Genomic DNA, 14,670 nt, shown 5'->3' on the forward strand with positions numbered 1-14,670 from the left:
TGTGTGGACAGACCTGTAGGGGGATGAACACCAGGTACACTACCATCCCTATGAGGGCGGAGTAGCTCAGAATGTAGCAGGTGTAGATGATGCAAATGATGAGCTGAACTGGTATACACAACACGACGGAACAATACAGCACAGCCTCAAATATCCGGTAGCTGTCGCTGGTCAGCACGTTTATCATCTGTATGGGGACAGAGAGAGAGAGAGGTAGGGCGGGGTACCAGTATTTGTTGATGGGCAAAAGGAAGAGAACACACACAAGATCAGTCTATGCCAATTCAGATAATCGCTGTCAGAAAAATCCTGTCATCTGACTGGTAACAAAATCAATCAATCAATCAATCAGACCAGGCCTTTCATCATACTCTTGTACTGTAAAGAATGTACTGTAGTCGCTGTAGCTGCTGGTTACAGTTAGCCTTGTGAGACCATCCTCATATCGCAGGCTCACATTCTGTTTCTCTTGCAGGTCAGTCTGGATACTCTCCATAGAGGGCTCAGTCAAAAAATGACCGGGCCAATCAGCGTTCTATGAGGGAAAACTAACAGTTATGCTAGGCGAGTTTACAGTAGGTGTGACGACAGCGAGGAGCGGTTGAAGTTAGCTAGACGGTGACAGACAGATGGTTTATCCAATCACCTGCCAAGTACTGTATTTTTTTAAAGTCCCTGCCCTTTTCCAAACAGTTTCCAACAGAGAGTTCCCAGATTTATACAAAGCAAACTATCTGCCGTGTCAGGTTAGGCTACAGTACCTCGCCCACTGAGATGCTGTTGACCACACGTAGGGAGATGATCTTCTGGAAGGCCAGTGTAGAGAAGGCACTCTTCAATCTGATGGCCGTGCGCAGTCTGATGGCCCAAGCCAGAGTGCTGAAGAAGCTTTTAGCGAACTCTGAGAAGAACAGGGCCACACACAGACCCACTCCGTGCACCAGAGTGGAGACCTTAGGATCCTCAACATAGTTCAGGATCTTATAGACCAGAACCGCCTGGATGTTAATATAGAGCATGCATCAGCAACAACTTTACTGTTCAGAGGTTACATCAAAAACTGGCAATCAACTGCACCAGTGAGAAATCTGTGTATATGTATATGTGTACATTGAGATTAATTAATTAATCAATCAATTGATTAATTAATCAATCAATCATCAATCAAACGATTATGGGACTTACAGAGCTAATAAAAACAAAAAATGTGTAGAGGACAGTGAGAGACAAAACAACCAGCAGTCTGGTTCTTTGGAAACGCATGATGACTCGAGCTAGAGAGGCCCTCTCTAAACCCACCCTGGACACTTCCTCCTCCCAGAGCCTCTGGAACCTAGAGGAGAAGGTAAGACATTCCATTCAGATCAATTTCAATACCCTGTTGCTGGAAAACACTGTTACACTACAAACACAAACAATCTGTGTGTGTGTGTGTGTGTGTGTGTGTGTGTGTGTGTGTGTGTGTGTGTGTGTGTGTGTGTGTGTGTGTGTGTGTGTGCGCGTGTCCCTCTCTCAACCAACATAGGCTTTGGCTCAGAGGACTGTTTTGATTACTTTGAAACAAACTGGGTCACAAGTCATTCACACACTAATAAAGGAAGTCCCACTTTTTGCCATTAACATCAGCTCCGTCGTGGGGAGACAGTGAGATAGAGCTCCTGTCCAGTCTGTTTCTGAACATGTTCCACATCATGGGCGTCAGCCAGGCAAAGATGGAGAAGGAGAAGAACCCAGCGTCATCCAGAGGGTTGGACCTGAGAGCACACACACACACACGCCACACACACATACACACACACACACACACACAGGAGCAACAAGAGAGCTCATATTACGCCTATTTTAGCCTCACTGCACTAGCTCCCCCTGAAGCTCAGAGTACATTTTAAAGTGCTACTCCTCACTTTTAAAGCCCTTCATGGACAATCACCTGGCTATATCGATGACCTCCTGTTTCACCACTCAACCAATCGGGCCCTCCAATCTTCCAATAAACTCTTACTGTCTGTCCCCAGGACCCGTTTTGTGACTCATATCAGATCCATATCATCATTTCACCTGTTCAAAACTGCATTGGCATCATATGTTGAGACCAACTGCACATGCATATGTTCTTAATGAATTGACCTTTCTCTCTGTTCTTAATGTCACCAACACAACCAATTGATCCTCTCTAATTGTTGTCCTCTTAGTCTGAAGTAATCTCTTGTTTTGTGTGCGTTCAGGACAAATCTGTCCTGAGCAAGGTAGAAACCGAAACGTTGACCGATTAAAAAGCAGAGAAAAAGTGTGCGCGGGAGTATGTTATTCTTCATTTGACACTTTTAAGGGGATTTACTCCCAGCACCACAACAGTGTGAGAGTGTGCATGTTGGTATTTTCACTAGAATTGTGGTGTTTGCCATCTGGAGCGTGCAACTGCTGCATACCAGTAGCCTATAGTAAAGTAGGCCTACACAATATGTAACATTGCAGCAACATCCATAGCCTACATTAGGCAACATACATATGACAAATGTTTTGTCACCTCGAAAAATAATGAGCTTTCAAAACCCATTGTAAGAATAGGCGTTTCTGCTTTGGTGAGTGGCTTTGAAATGTTTCTTTGACACTTTTAAATATGAGCGCCATCGTAGCGACCTCCGGCCCCTAATTATAATTCACAAATCACTATGGAGCTGTGGTAGCAGATATTACGTCATCAGCGCACTCACAGTTCCTGAGAAGGGCTAACATTTCAAAAACTTTTATTTTGAAGTTTAATGTCACTTCCCATTCACCCTCTCCCCCTCCCGTGCTTGACTGATTCCATTGACATGTGTTTGATTTCATAAAAAGAATGAAAAAGCAATCAAGCAGTAGGCTAATAGGCTGCACCTTTCAGAAAAGGATAGGCCTACACGAAAAATGACCAAAGGGAAAAGGCAATCAAGCATCGCTATCGCTCTTCATGAAAGCAAAAAAGCAAAAACGGTTACAGGATCAAACGGAATGAATTCAAGCAGTGAGGAGGAAAGGGTTACACGACAATATGAGAAAACAATTGAGCATCCTATTCTCTTGTCATGAAAGCAAAAGGGACATAACGGTAAAAGGATAAAACAATCGAGCATCCTATTCTCTTGTCATGAAAGCAAAAAGGAAATAATGGTAAAAGGATAAAACAACCGAGCATCCTATTCTCTTTTCATGAAAGCAAAAAAGTAAACAACGGTAAAGGATGAAACGGATTATCACGTGTTCAGTTTACCAATTTTTACCGTAAGAAGAGAAAGCGAAAAAGCAGTAAATTTGCTGTTCCGTTTTACTGAGTCAAGAGAAATAACGATTGGACGGAGGGTACACGGACCCATTTCTTCTTAAGCTGTACTTACGCCGTTTCTAAGAAAATTCTGAGATTCACCAATGGTTTCTCATCTGGGATTTGTTCTTAGCTAAGAACAGAATATACGAACACTGAATAGCAGTCGCAAGTAGGCCATTTGAGTGCGGAAATGTAGACTATGCAAAATTGGTGATTGCGGTTACCTCAATTCTACAGTTGGATGATATATGATTGAAATGCAATTATATTTGCATAATTCCCAATAACGTGTCCTAATCAAAACCATAATTTCCATTGTAAAGGTGTGCGTCAGAATATCTGATATGTCATAGTTTAAATCATTTCGCTCCGAATTGCTTGTTATTCGTGTTGATCTTGAAGATGTAGATAACATATTTAGATTGTGTGTTAATAATTTGTGATTTTGGTGTAAATTAATGAGTGTTGTGTTTTGTTTTAATTCTTTGACCGTTCTGCAAAAGCACCGTGAGATTTTGCTGTATTGGCCTACATATAATACCAACAAATCCATGACCATTTCATCAATTGGTGATTGCGGTCACCTCAGTTCTACAGTTGGATGTGTGTTAGTGCGCTAGATGGAGAGTCTGCTGCGGAGAAGGGGTGGTAGTCTGTGTCCCTGGTGTCTGTATCCATATCGCCAGCGGCGCGCACACCCAACAGTGCTGTTGTCCCTATTATGGCACCAACGCGCTGGTCGAACTCGGACAACGGTGGGCACGCCGGCCCCCCTCCAGTAGCCTGCATATCTCTCCTCAAGATTAAACATTCACGATTCCTTTATTTGTCACATGCAGCCTAATGTCCAGTCACAGTGAAATGTTGCTGCCGGCTCCAAGGTTATGGTCATTACAGATGAAACTCTAATACTCAATTTACAAATGACACAATAAGGACCATTTCTATACAGTATGTAGATAAGATCAGATAAGTAGGGTACATAGTCTACATTATTGTAGACTGTAGGCTTGTATATTGTATTCTATCACGTTGACATTTTGCACTGTTCTGCCTCGCTATGTTTATGCACCAAGGCAAATTCCTCGTAGTAGGAGGCCTACTTGGCTGAATTAAAATCAGATTTTGATTGCCCACGCTGGATTCGAAATGCAGTCCTCTGACTTGCTAACGCACCTGACACAACCCCACCTAAAACATTATGCTATCGAAAATCTGGCGAGTCGTGTGCGCAAATGACGTATTCATTCAGAGAAGTGACATCTGCGCACGACCCTGGAGTTGCATATCCTTATATGGGGCTGGTGGGGAGTTTACCTATGCTAATTCATGTGAGCGGCCACAAGCTTTGAACTTGAGAAACCATGAGATTCACAGGCAGGTGCGAACTCTTCCAGCGGTTTACGAACACGTCGTGAATCAGACGGGAGCTTTCCTTAGAAACGTTCTTAGAAAGAAATTTAAGAACAGAACTTAAGAATTTAAGAACAGAACTTAAGAAGATATTGGTGAATGAGGCCCATTTAAGAAGACACTTAAGAAAATGTGCAGGAATGAGGTCCATTGGTCCTCCTTCCTGAATATTTTCTTAAGTGTCTTCTTAAATGTCTTCTTAAGAACTTCGTAAGACCAACCCTAAGAAAGATCCCCGCCGGATTCATGAATGGGTGGAAATGTGTTCCTAAACCGCCAAAGTTGCTGTGCTCCCCTTCTTAAGTTGAATGCGCGTTCTCGTACACCTGAATTTGCATAAATAAACGCCCCACCAGCTCCTTACTACAGGGTCGTGTGCACACAAAATCCATAGACAGCGCGGAAAAAGTTTAGACGTTCCCAATTGACATGCTTGATGTTCAAGGTCACGTGCAAATTCGACGTTTTATTCGTCACATGCAACATACCAGTAAAATTAGCAGTGAGATGTTTCTCCGCTGGCTCTTATAACGTGCACACTAAGTTTAAGCAAGGTGAAACAATCCAATACAAAATAACAAAAGAAAACAAGACGGTATATATGGACTTTTAATACAATATGCAAAATATATAGCCTACATGAAAGGGATGGGATGTGCTGAGAGCAGATTGAATTGTAGCCTACAGTTTAGTTAAATGCATGAGTAGGCTACTTATGGATCTTGATAGGCCCTTATGTAGGACCATATGATATATTTTAGTTATGGATATTCACATATTTACAGAATGTAGATGTGTCCATTCTGGCAACTATGGAATATAAGTTGCTGAGTCTGAGTATAGCGACTGAGTTTAGTGCTTATTTATTAATTCACTGCCATTTGCAGTGTTTGTGTAGTGTGAATGAAATTCAAGTCTCACCATTGTGTTTTGTTTTCCTACTTGACTGTTGTTCTAACTTTGTAGTTTGTTCCTCTAGAATCAGTCTGTTAAAACTACAAATTGTTCTTGTGTGACATCACTTCCCTGTCCTCTTCATCCTGAAACTGTCACTTCCGTTTTTCACATTATAAACTATCACTTTCTTTCCCCAGTCACTCACTCTTGCCTAGATTCACTTCCTGTGCTAGGGTCCGACTTGCAAATCGTAACATATAATAAACTTATTGTCTTTGTTTGAAACCAGCTTAACCGACCACTCAGCGTGTTCTTTGAAATCTAAACTAAACCAAGTAAGATTTTTAATTGCTTTTATTTATTTTAGGACACCGCAATGCCTTGTAGAATCATGAATGTGAAACGTAATTGGAAATGATACAAATATCCTCGTATTTATGATTATGATTATTATTCAAGCCTAGGAAGTCTGTAGAATTGATGTGAACACATTCACCTCGGATTTCTCATAAATTCAGCCCTTGCGAACGGGCGCACTCCAATCTGTCCTACCTACGACTGCATTTTCATGTAAAGCAGTCTGTTATTTTTTGTGTAATCCTAGTCCAAAAAAAGAATGGAGGTGACTGTCCATCCGGGCCGTGTTTGGGTGGCTCATGGACCTGCTTTGTGATTCAAGGGCCATGAGCAAGCAACCAAAGAAAGCCACACATTTCCGAAATACTACTGCTGTTGTGTCACGGAATGTCGTTTTAGGATTTTATTTTAGGTGATAATGTACTTTATGTACAATTTTCAAATTGGCTCTATGTCGTTTTCGGAGCTAACCAGCCATCAAGATGACCGGGTGGTCAACGTTCATGCTACACTGACAACAACAGCCTCAGCCATCTCGGCAAATCATTTAGAAACTTGCCACTTTCCGCACTAATTTCAGTGTCGTAGTCCATTTTAGGTAGGCTAACATTTGGTGGACAATCGGTCTCAGAGCAAAAGAAAAGCACCAATGTAGCCTAATATTTTCTTCTTTAATAATGAATCAAAAACCATTGTATTATTTTTGTTTAATGTTGTTTAAATTATAGACTTTTCTTTATAACAAGTAGCCTAACAAAAGTCGCTATGGCATGCTGATGTCTCTAGTTAGCTAACAACATTGTTTTAAGACTAATTTGTGCATGGCAGTCCCGCATTAAGACGCATTCCATGTTGCATTTCCCCCCTTTGATAGCATGAGTGACACTCTAAATTTAACTTAAGTCCACCAGCGAAGTTGGTGCACTTGTTACCGCTCCATGTAGACCGGCAGATTAGACTAGAGGACCTACTTATGATGTATCGGTCTTGAAGGGGTGTCTCATTTCATAGGGGAAGATTTCAACTCATTAGCCCAGGGGTGTCCAAACTGCTTCCCACTGTCCATTTTTAATTGGCCCGCAGCAAATTAAAAAAATATAATGGAATATGGCCCAAACATGAAACGTGTGCTTGACTGTACTGCACTACTTAGTAAGTGTAGCAAGCTTGAACAAGGCAGCTTCTCCACAAAGATTTATCCCCCCAAAATTGAGCAGCGGTGACCAAAAATGGCGGAACCAAAGAAACGTAAGATAGCGAGCGAGTGTAGAAAATTTCTGACACGGTGTCAAAATGAGTGCTTTTTTAATAGAAGTGAAAGGGAAGTGTGTATGCTTGATTTGCAACGAAACTGTTGCAGTGATGAAAGAGTATAATGTCCGACGACACTATGAAACCAAACATCAAACCTACGAGCAGAAAGGTAAGCAAATGGCAGCTAGCCTGCTAGCTCAACAACAGTATTTTGTCTGTGCTAACAAAGCACAAGAAAATGCCACAATAGCTAGCTACGAGGTAGCTCAACTCATTGCCCGACACGGGAAACCTTTCTCAGATGGTGACTTTATTAAACAGTGCCTCACTAAAGTTGCAGGAATAATGGTCCTCATTCCTGAACATGTGACACAAGTGTCTTCTTAAATGTCTTCTTACGAACTTCGTAAGAGCAACCCTAATGCTGTGTTCACACCGGGAGAAAATTTGCGCCGCCCAGTTCGCCCAATCTCGCCGCGGGATCAATGGGAACTTTTGCGAATGTCGCCGTGCGACGGACAGGATTCGCCGCGCGGTGACCCATTAATCCCGCGGCGAGATTCGGCGAGCTGGGCGGCGTAAATTTTCTCGTCGCGCTGCCGAGTTCTGCGATTTGCGCTGCCCGTGCTGCCCGCCGCCCAGTTCGCGCGAATTGTATTGACTTTCTATGTAAACTCGCCGCGCCGCAGGAAACGTTTGCGCCTGGTGTGAACACAGCATAAGAAAGATCCCCGCCGGATTCATGAATGGGTGGAAATGTGTTCCTAAACCGCCAAAGTGTTCTCGGCTGTGCTCCCCTTCTTAAATTGTGACCGCCGCTGGTAATTTGGTCCTCAACTAGGCATTTTCATTTTTCAGTTTTTTACAGATTATGAAAGTGCAGATTGTAAGCTTTCAAATGAGGTCTCATACATTGAAATCTGAACATATTTGAAGAAGATATGCTTATTTGAATGCTAGTACTGCCAAATCAACTTAGCTGAGAAATCTCCCTCCAAAGTTCTCCAACATTTTCACACCTCTGACTGCCAGGTAATGGGCGTGAACAATGGCCTGGTAACCCCTCCCCCAGCCACTCCCCCACTGGACGATCTGTCATTATCTGTCAGAGTGGCTGTCAACTTGGGGTATTAACTGAGAGTGGCTGCCAAGTGAGGTGCTCTCTCACTGATGACCCCACACTCTGAGTCAGTATTAATCTTGTGTTGTGAATGCAGTTAAGAACAATATAAGATGAAGTTCAAATTAAACGTTCTTTATTGTCACATACATGATATAAAGTACAAGCATAAGTAGTTAAGTGTACAAAAAAAGGCAACTGTCTAAGTGTTAAAGTGTACAGTCAGTTGTCTGTTTTATAGACAAGGTGCATAGTGTTCATTGTGATCAAGTGTACAACAAAAGTAATAACAGTCCCCAGCTCAATACTCAAGGTAATAACAACAGTACTCAGCTCAGTATTCAATATTCTAACAATGCAGTCTGTGCAAGTGTGGGCAAGTCTGTGCAAGAGAACAAGCAACGCTTCAGTATACAAACAGGAAAACAGGAAAGGCTGTGGCCTTTCTCCTGCAGTGCTGTCCGTCCTGATGATCTGCAGTGAATCTACAAGCGGACAGTCTTGTTCTGAGCTGCTGTGGAGTTTGGCGGGGGACATGTGACGTCTCGTCCCTCATCAGAACAGAACTCTCTGATCTTGTCAAAGAGATACGTCTGTCTGGCCATGTCCAGTCCGGGTGGGGCTTGCACAAGAAGACCTTCTCTGGGGGGCAGGACATCAGGCTTGCGCAGCAGCTGAAACTCGACTGCCGGTGCATCACAGTGTTCTCTGGCCACAACCATGCCAGGTCTCTCAGCATCAAAACTGCAATAGAATAGAAGGAAGAAAGTACATTCAACTATTGCCCACAGTACTGGCACTCCATATAGATAAAATAGTACCAGAAAGTGTTGATTAAATAGACTATCTAATGCATGATAGGATGAACGTATTCTCACCTGTTGTGCAAAATCAAAGCTGTAGTGCATAGTGATCTTCTTGCTGGCTGGTATGGAGGGGCCAAGGGAGAGCTGCAAATCCTCACCTTTTTGCTCATCCTGTAACCAAAACAAAAAACAAAGGTGTCAGACTACCATAGCTCTCATGCTCTCTCATTCTGTTTCTCTCTATAATATAGCTACCTAGCTCGATATTAGCTGCCACGCTGGCTAGTTTAGGAACAAAGGGCTAGCTCAGCTAACTAGCATGTTGGCTAACGTTAGCTAGCTAGCCTTTGTTAGTTTGTTATGCTAGCTAGACTTAGTCACTTGTTTAGAAAGGAGCTACTGCTAAACGACTAACGTTAATGTAATGTAAACAGCACAGATAGTATAAAGATCAGCTTACCCCAAAGCAAAGCAGAATGCTTGGCGGTGGTGTGAATCTGGTACGTCGTTCGCGTTCGCTTGGTAGCAGCTTGCTTTGTTGATACAGTCATCTCTGCATCACAGGTCATCAAGAATAAACTCCGTGTACGAACGAGTCCTGCTCTGCTGGAGTTTTAGCTGCTCTTAAAACTCTTTCCATGTCCTGGATGCCATCCCCATCTTCTCTTTAGCAAAAGCTGTAGCATCCTTGGTAAACTTGGAATTGAATGTAAACAGCCGGCGTGTTGTTTGGGAAGGGTGGGGGCGGAGAACCCGGAAGCAATAGCCAATGAAAACAAATCATGCTAATCGATCTGCCCGCCCCCAAGCCCGGCTCGAAATCAGCTAAAAACGAGCTTAGTTTGCAGACTAATTAAACGTATTTCGTGAACCTAAAACTGTTGTCTGTTATAGTAAGTGGGTTCTTCACAACTTCAACTTTGGTAATACAAAGTAAAACAAAAAACGAAAAAAAACGTTTTTTTATGTATTTTGCCCTCTAGCGCATTTCGGGGTTTGCCGAGTTGCGGACCAAATCACCAGCCGCTGTCACAATTGAATGCGCATTCTCGTACACCTGAATTTGCATACATCCCTACTAACACAATCAGGTTGCAGCAATGTTGCAGAAACGTGCAATTTAGACTTTTGTATGGTCCACTCAACGTCAAGTTAAACGTGCATGCAACGCAAATGCGGTATCTGCACACAAGTTGCTGCAACGTGCAGGTCCAACGTGTCTGCAACGTGCCTGCAATGTGTACACAACGTTGTGATTTCCGTGATGATTCCGTATACGTTTATATATTACTTTGTTACGTTGCTGCAACGTGGTCTACACTTCCGTTGGCTACATATATAATTTGCATTACAAAACAAATCAGCTCCTTGCACAAGCTCCACTACTTCCTGAAACTCTACAGGCATATTTCTTTACCGTCCTATACTATTGGATAGCAATAGCGATGAATCCGGTGTGCAGCACACCTGATCAATCACTTCCATCCACTAGTATAGGACAGGAAAGAAATACGCCTGTAGAGTGTCAGGAAGTAGTGGAGCTTGTGCAAAGAGCCTATTAATGTCATAGTCAATGCAGCAAGCAAAATTATGGTACAAAAGTTATGACACAACACCATTCAGTCAAGAACAATTTATTTTATTAAAAAAGTACACAATGTCTGGCCTGCAACATGATAAACAAGTTTTAAAACAAAAAGGATTTAAAACAAAATAATACAAAAGTTATTTACAAAAAAAGTTATTTACAAAAAAATGGCAGGCTGTGCTCAGATGGGCTGCGGGGTGGGCGTCAGATGGGCTGGGGGGCAGCTAGGAAGGGAAGTCTTCCTCATCAGAATGCTGGGGAGTGCTGTGAATGAATTTCAAGTCTCAACAAAGTGTTCTGCTTTCCCCCTGGACTGTAATTCTAAACCTTGTAGTTCGTTCTCATAGATCAGTCTGTCAGAACTACAAATCCCTCCCTGTGTGACATCACTTCCCTGTCTTCCCCCTGAAACTGTCACTTCCTCTTCTCCTGTATAAACCCCCGACCCCTCCTCCCATGCTTCACTCTTGCCTGGATTCACTTCCGGTGCGAGGGTCCGCTTCTGCAGAATCGTAAACATAGAATAAACTATTGTACTTTGTTAAAACCAGCTTGATCGACCACTCAGCGTGTTCTTTGACAATCTAACTAAAATAAGGATAAAAATCCTTTCACAATATGGCGACGATAATGCTCTAAATGGGAACGACTGCTGGACTTCGGTGTGTTTTGGGCTGCATTCACGGACGCGTGTCGTCCTTTTCTCAAAGGACGGGGGGAATTCAATCTCGGGGACGCATCTAGTTGGTGCGGTTTTCCCCCGAGGCCCGAGTCAGCCTGGAATTTGCTGGAGTCTGGTACGTTGTTAACTGAACCTAGTTAAGAGTGGTCTTTTGTTTGTTCAGCTGTGTGATAAACTTAGACAATAGTGTTTATTCGAGCCGGTGTTGCGCACACGTGTCCTGGGTAGAAAGTCGGTTGTTGAACCGCATGCTCGCTTAAAGGCCAATATACCAGGGTTGGGTTTGTAAGTGTGCATTTCTGAGAACGGGTGTGTTTAGTACTACGCAACGTCTCACTTTCGGAAAGCCTGCTCTTTTGATTGTTTTGGGTTCCGCGTTGTGAGGGGTTGCCGCGGCGCGAGAGAGCTTTAATCTTGGGCTCATTATTTTTGTTTATTTCTGTTTACTCTTGTTGTGAAGGAGCACGACAGGAAGATGGCTGTTTCACTTCGAAAGATTATTTGGAATCCCCGGGGGGGTTAGCTAGGTAGTCGTACCTACGACGTAATCCTTATTGTTTTGTTTGTAGACTTGGATGTCTGTTTGTGCTGCGTTTTGTGTTTCATGTGAAGCTGAGGCTTCTTAAATGTTTGGTCCATTGTATGTTTGAGTCTACTCCAAGGTGGATCTGTTTTTGTTTTGGGATTTGAGGTCCTGTTTAACTGATTGAAACCCATGGTTATGCTGGGTGTTTTGGGGTTATGCTGGGTTTTGGTTTGTGTACATTTGTGATTGATTTTCGTGCTAGCTGCATTCTAGCTAGGCTACTGTTCTTGTTCTGCTCAAACTAGCTACAAACTAGCTTTCTCCTCTGTTCTATTGTTTCAATGCTAGCTGGTTCTTCCACATGTTGATTTACCCACGTGTTAGTTAGTTCTATCCTCTGTGCCCACGTGGTTAACTTCCTGGTTTGCTGCTTGTGTGAAAAAAAAAAAAAAAAAAAGAGAGACTTCCTGTTCCTCTTTTCCATTTGAGGGTCGACCATTTTGGCTTCTGATGACTGCCATCTTGGGAAAAAAATATATAACAGGATAAAAAAAAAAAAAAAAGTATCTCTCAGCACAGCAGTAATTTGGTTGACTAAACGTGTTTAGTTTTTTTTTCTGTAACTTTTTATTACATTGTTTGTTCTCATATTTTCTTTTAAAATGGGAGTTATTTTTAGTGCACTGAAGCATGTGTGTGTGAAGTGAAGGGACAGATAGACCCTCTTCCTGTTCTGACCTCTTATCCAAACAAGAGTTTTGTTGTTTCAGGCCATGTCCCTTGTTAAGCAGATGTAAACTATTTCAACCAACCCCCAATACTGGCCCTCCTTGTTGTGACACCTATCCAAACAGTTTTGTTGGTTCAGGCCACATCCGTTCCTGTCCAAACGTCCCTACCAAATGTTATCTCTATGCCTGATACCTCTCAGATAACACCCTTACAAAAAAACAAAAACAAGGATGTCTGAAATAACGCCCCCCCTAGGGTATGACTCTTCTGAGACACCTCCCTCTGGTTCCTCTTCTATTGACCATAGGGTTACTTCATGCCCTCCTGCTGTGTCTCAAATTGGTCTCTCTGTGACCCCATGTCACCATTTTGACCCTTCAGTGTCTCTGCCCCATCCCTTTGTTTCTGCTTATAACTCACAAGCTGACCGTCCAGGGTCTGCTGATTCTTTTGAATATCTGGTTAATGAGTTTGGTAAACTATGCTTGCCAATAATCCATCTGCTAAGTGAACAATGTGGAGCTGAGATAAGAAGGGACTCTGTGAGACGAGCTGCACAGCACAGGGGGGGGGGGGGTTAAAGGTAAGAGAAAAAAAAGAAAATATTCATATTTGCCAATATCTTAGTCTTATACATAGTCTGACAACCCAATTTTGAGAATTTTGTTTTGTTTAAGATTTCATGTTTTACTGATTTCAGATGCACATTCATTGGTTTTGAGTTTTACAGAGAACTGACGTTCCTGGACTACCGGATACATGCCAAACCGGTTGGAACCGCAAGTATTTTAATAATTTGAAATGACTGCCACTTAAAGTTGTTAGATGTTGCTAACTTCAAGCTCAATTCACTGTATTGTCATGTTAACTTAATATGCTCAGATACATATTCTTGAAAAAAAAAAAAGAAAAAGAAAAGACATCACTCCAATTTATCAAAACTGCGGTCTATGATTTATTTTGTTATGTTTATGTGCCTCCGGCGCATAATTTCTGAGAATTGGTGTTACCCACAAGAGTGGTGAGAAATTGAAATGTCTTTTATTTTGTCTGTCTTTTATTGTATGTAAACTGCCCATGCAGCTCTGTCTGTGAGTCTGACGGCCCACAGAGATAGCTGCATGGTAAAACAAATGTGTAGCGGTTTAGATAAATTATATTTGTTCATGGTTTGAGAACCCCATCTGAAGCTATTCATTTATTGTTTTGGTTTGAGTAATGCATTTTTTCCATTTGTTCACCCTGATTTAAGGGAATTTTTGTTTTCACCATTAGAGGGCGCTGTTTTACATAATGTGTTGGCGCTCCCCTTTTTAAATGATTATTTTGAATAACAATTTCTTGTTAGAAACAAGGACTCATGGTTTGATGATACGAATATGTTGTTTTATTTTAGGAAATGGCCATAACATTTCTAAGAACTAAATCTAATTGGTGCGTGAGCAGGTTAATTACCTTGGTCACTTAATAATGATGTTTAAGACTTGACTCTGTTAAAAGAACTGGGGTCCTACTTGAAATCAGTGGCAGCTACCACTGGTGCTGTTTTAAACCTAATAGCACTGCGCACACTGTTTTGTCAATGTCCGGCATGTTGTGTCTATTCATAATTTACATCGCACCTACACACAGCGTGGCTGCTGCTTTAATAAGAATGAACTGTTGACCGTGCATTTCAAAGATGCACTGTTCTTAACTCTGCTTCCTCCTCCAGAAGGCAGAGAGACATGACTCAACATATTGACCGAGATCAATTAAGCCACGCTCAAACCTCTCAGATATTCTCCTCTCACTCTGATTTTGAATGAATGCTCATTTCATAGTTAGCATAACCTATACTGCATATTCCATGCTTTCATTATGTTTTCAAATTAGCACACTGACCAGATCATGTTTCAAAAAAGAGGGGGAGTAAAGGATGTTATCAAGTTAACTGGTTGTTGCTAATGAAACAGACTAGTAGTAGTGAATTGAAGGTAGTGAGGAAGTTG

At 42.2% G+C, this 14,670-nt stretch overlaps 1 protein-coding gene across 1 annotated transcript in view; it reads right to left on the reverse strand.

Annotated features, from left to right (window-relative positions):
- Positions 1–14,670, reverse strand: part of LOC311311621 (ATP-binding cassette sub-family C member 12-like) — a gene marked incomplete at both ends in the record, with an annotated part of 114,579 nt that overhangs the window by 84,565 nt on the left and 15,344 nt on the right. Inside the window, 4 exons of the mRNA XM_084441371.1 lie at positions 14–187; positions 762–998; positions 1,237–1,333; positions 1,608–1,754. Coding sequence (XP_084297497.1) covers positions 14–187; positions 762–998; positions 1,237–1,333; positions 1,608–1,754 — 655 coding nt within the window. The remainder of the gene's footprint in view (positions 1–13; positions 188–761; positions 999–1,236; positions 1,334–1,607; positions 1,755–14,670) is intronic.

This window comes from Borostomias antarcticus, assembly GCF_949987555.1.
Source record: "Borostomias antarcticus genome assembly, chromosome: 7".
Classification (NCBI taxonomy): domain Eukaryota; kingdom Metazoa; phylum Chordata; class Actinopteri; order Stomiiformes; family Stomiidae; genus Borostomias; species Borostomias antarcticus.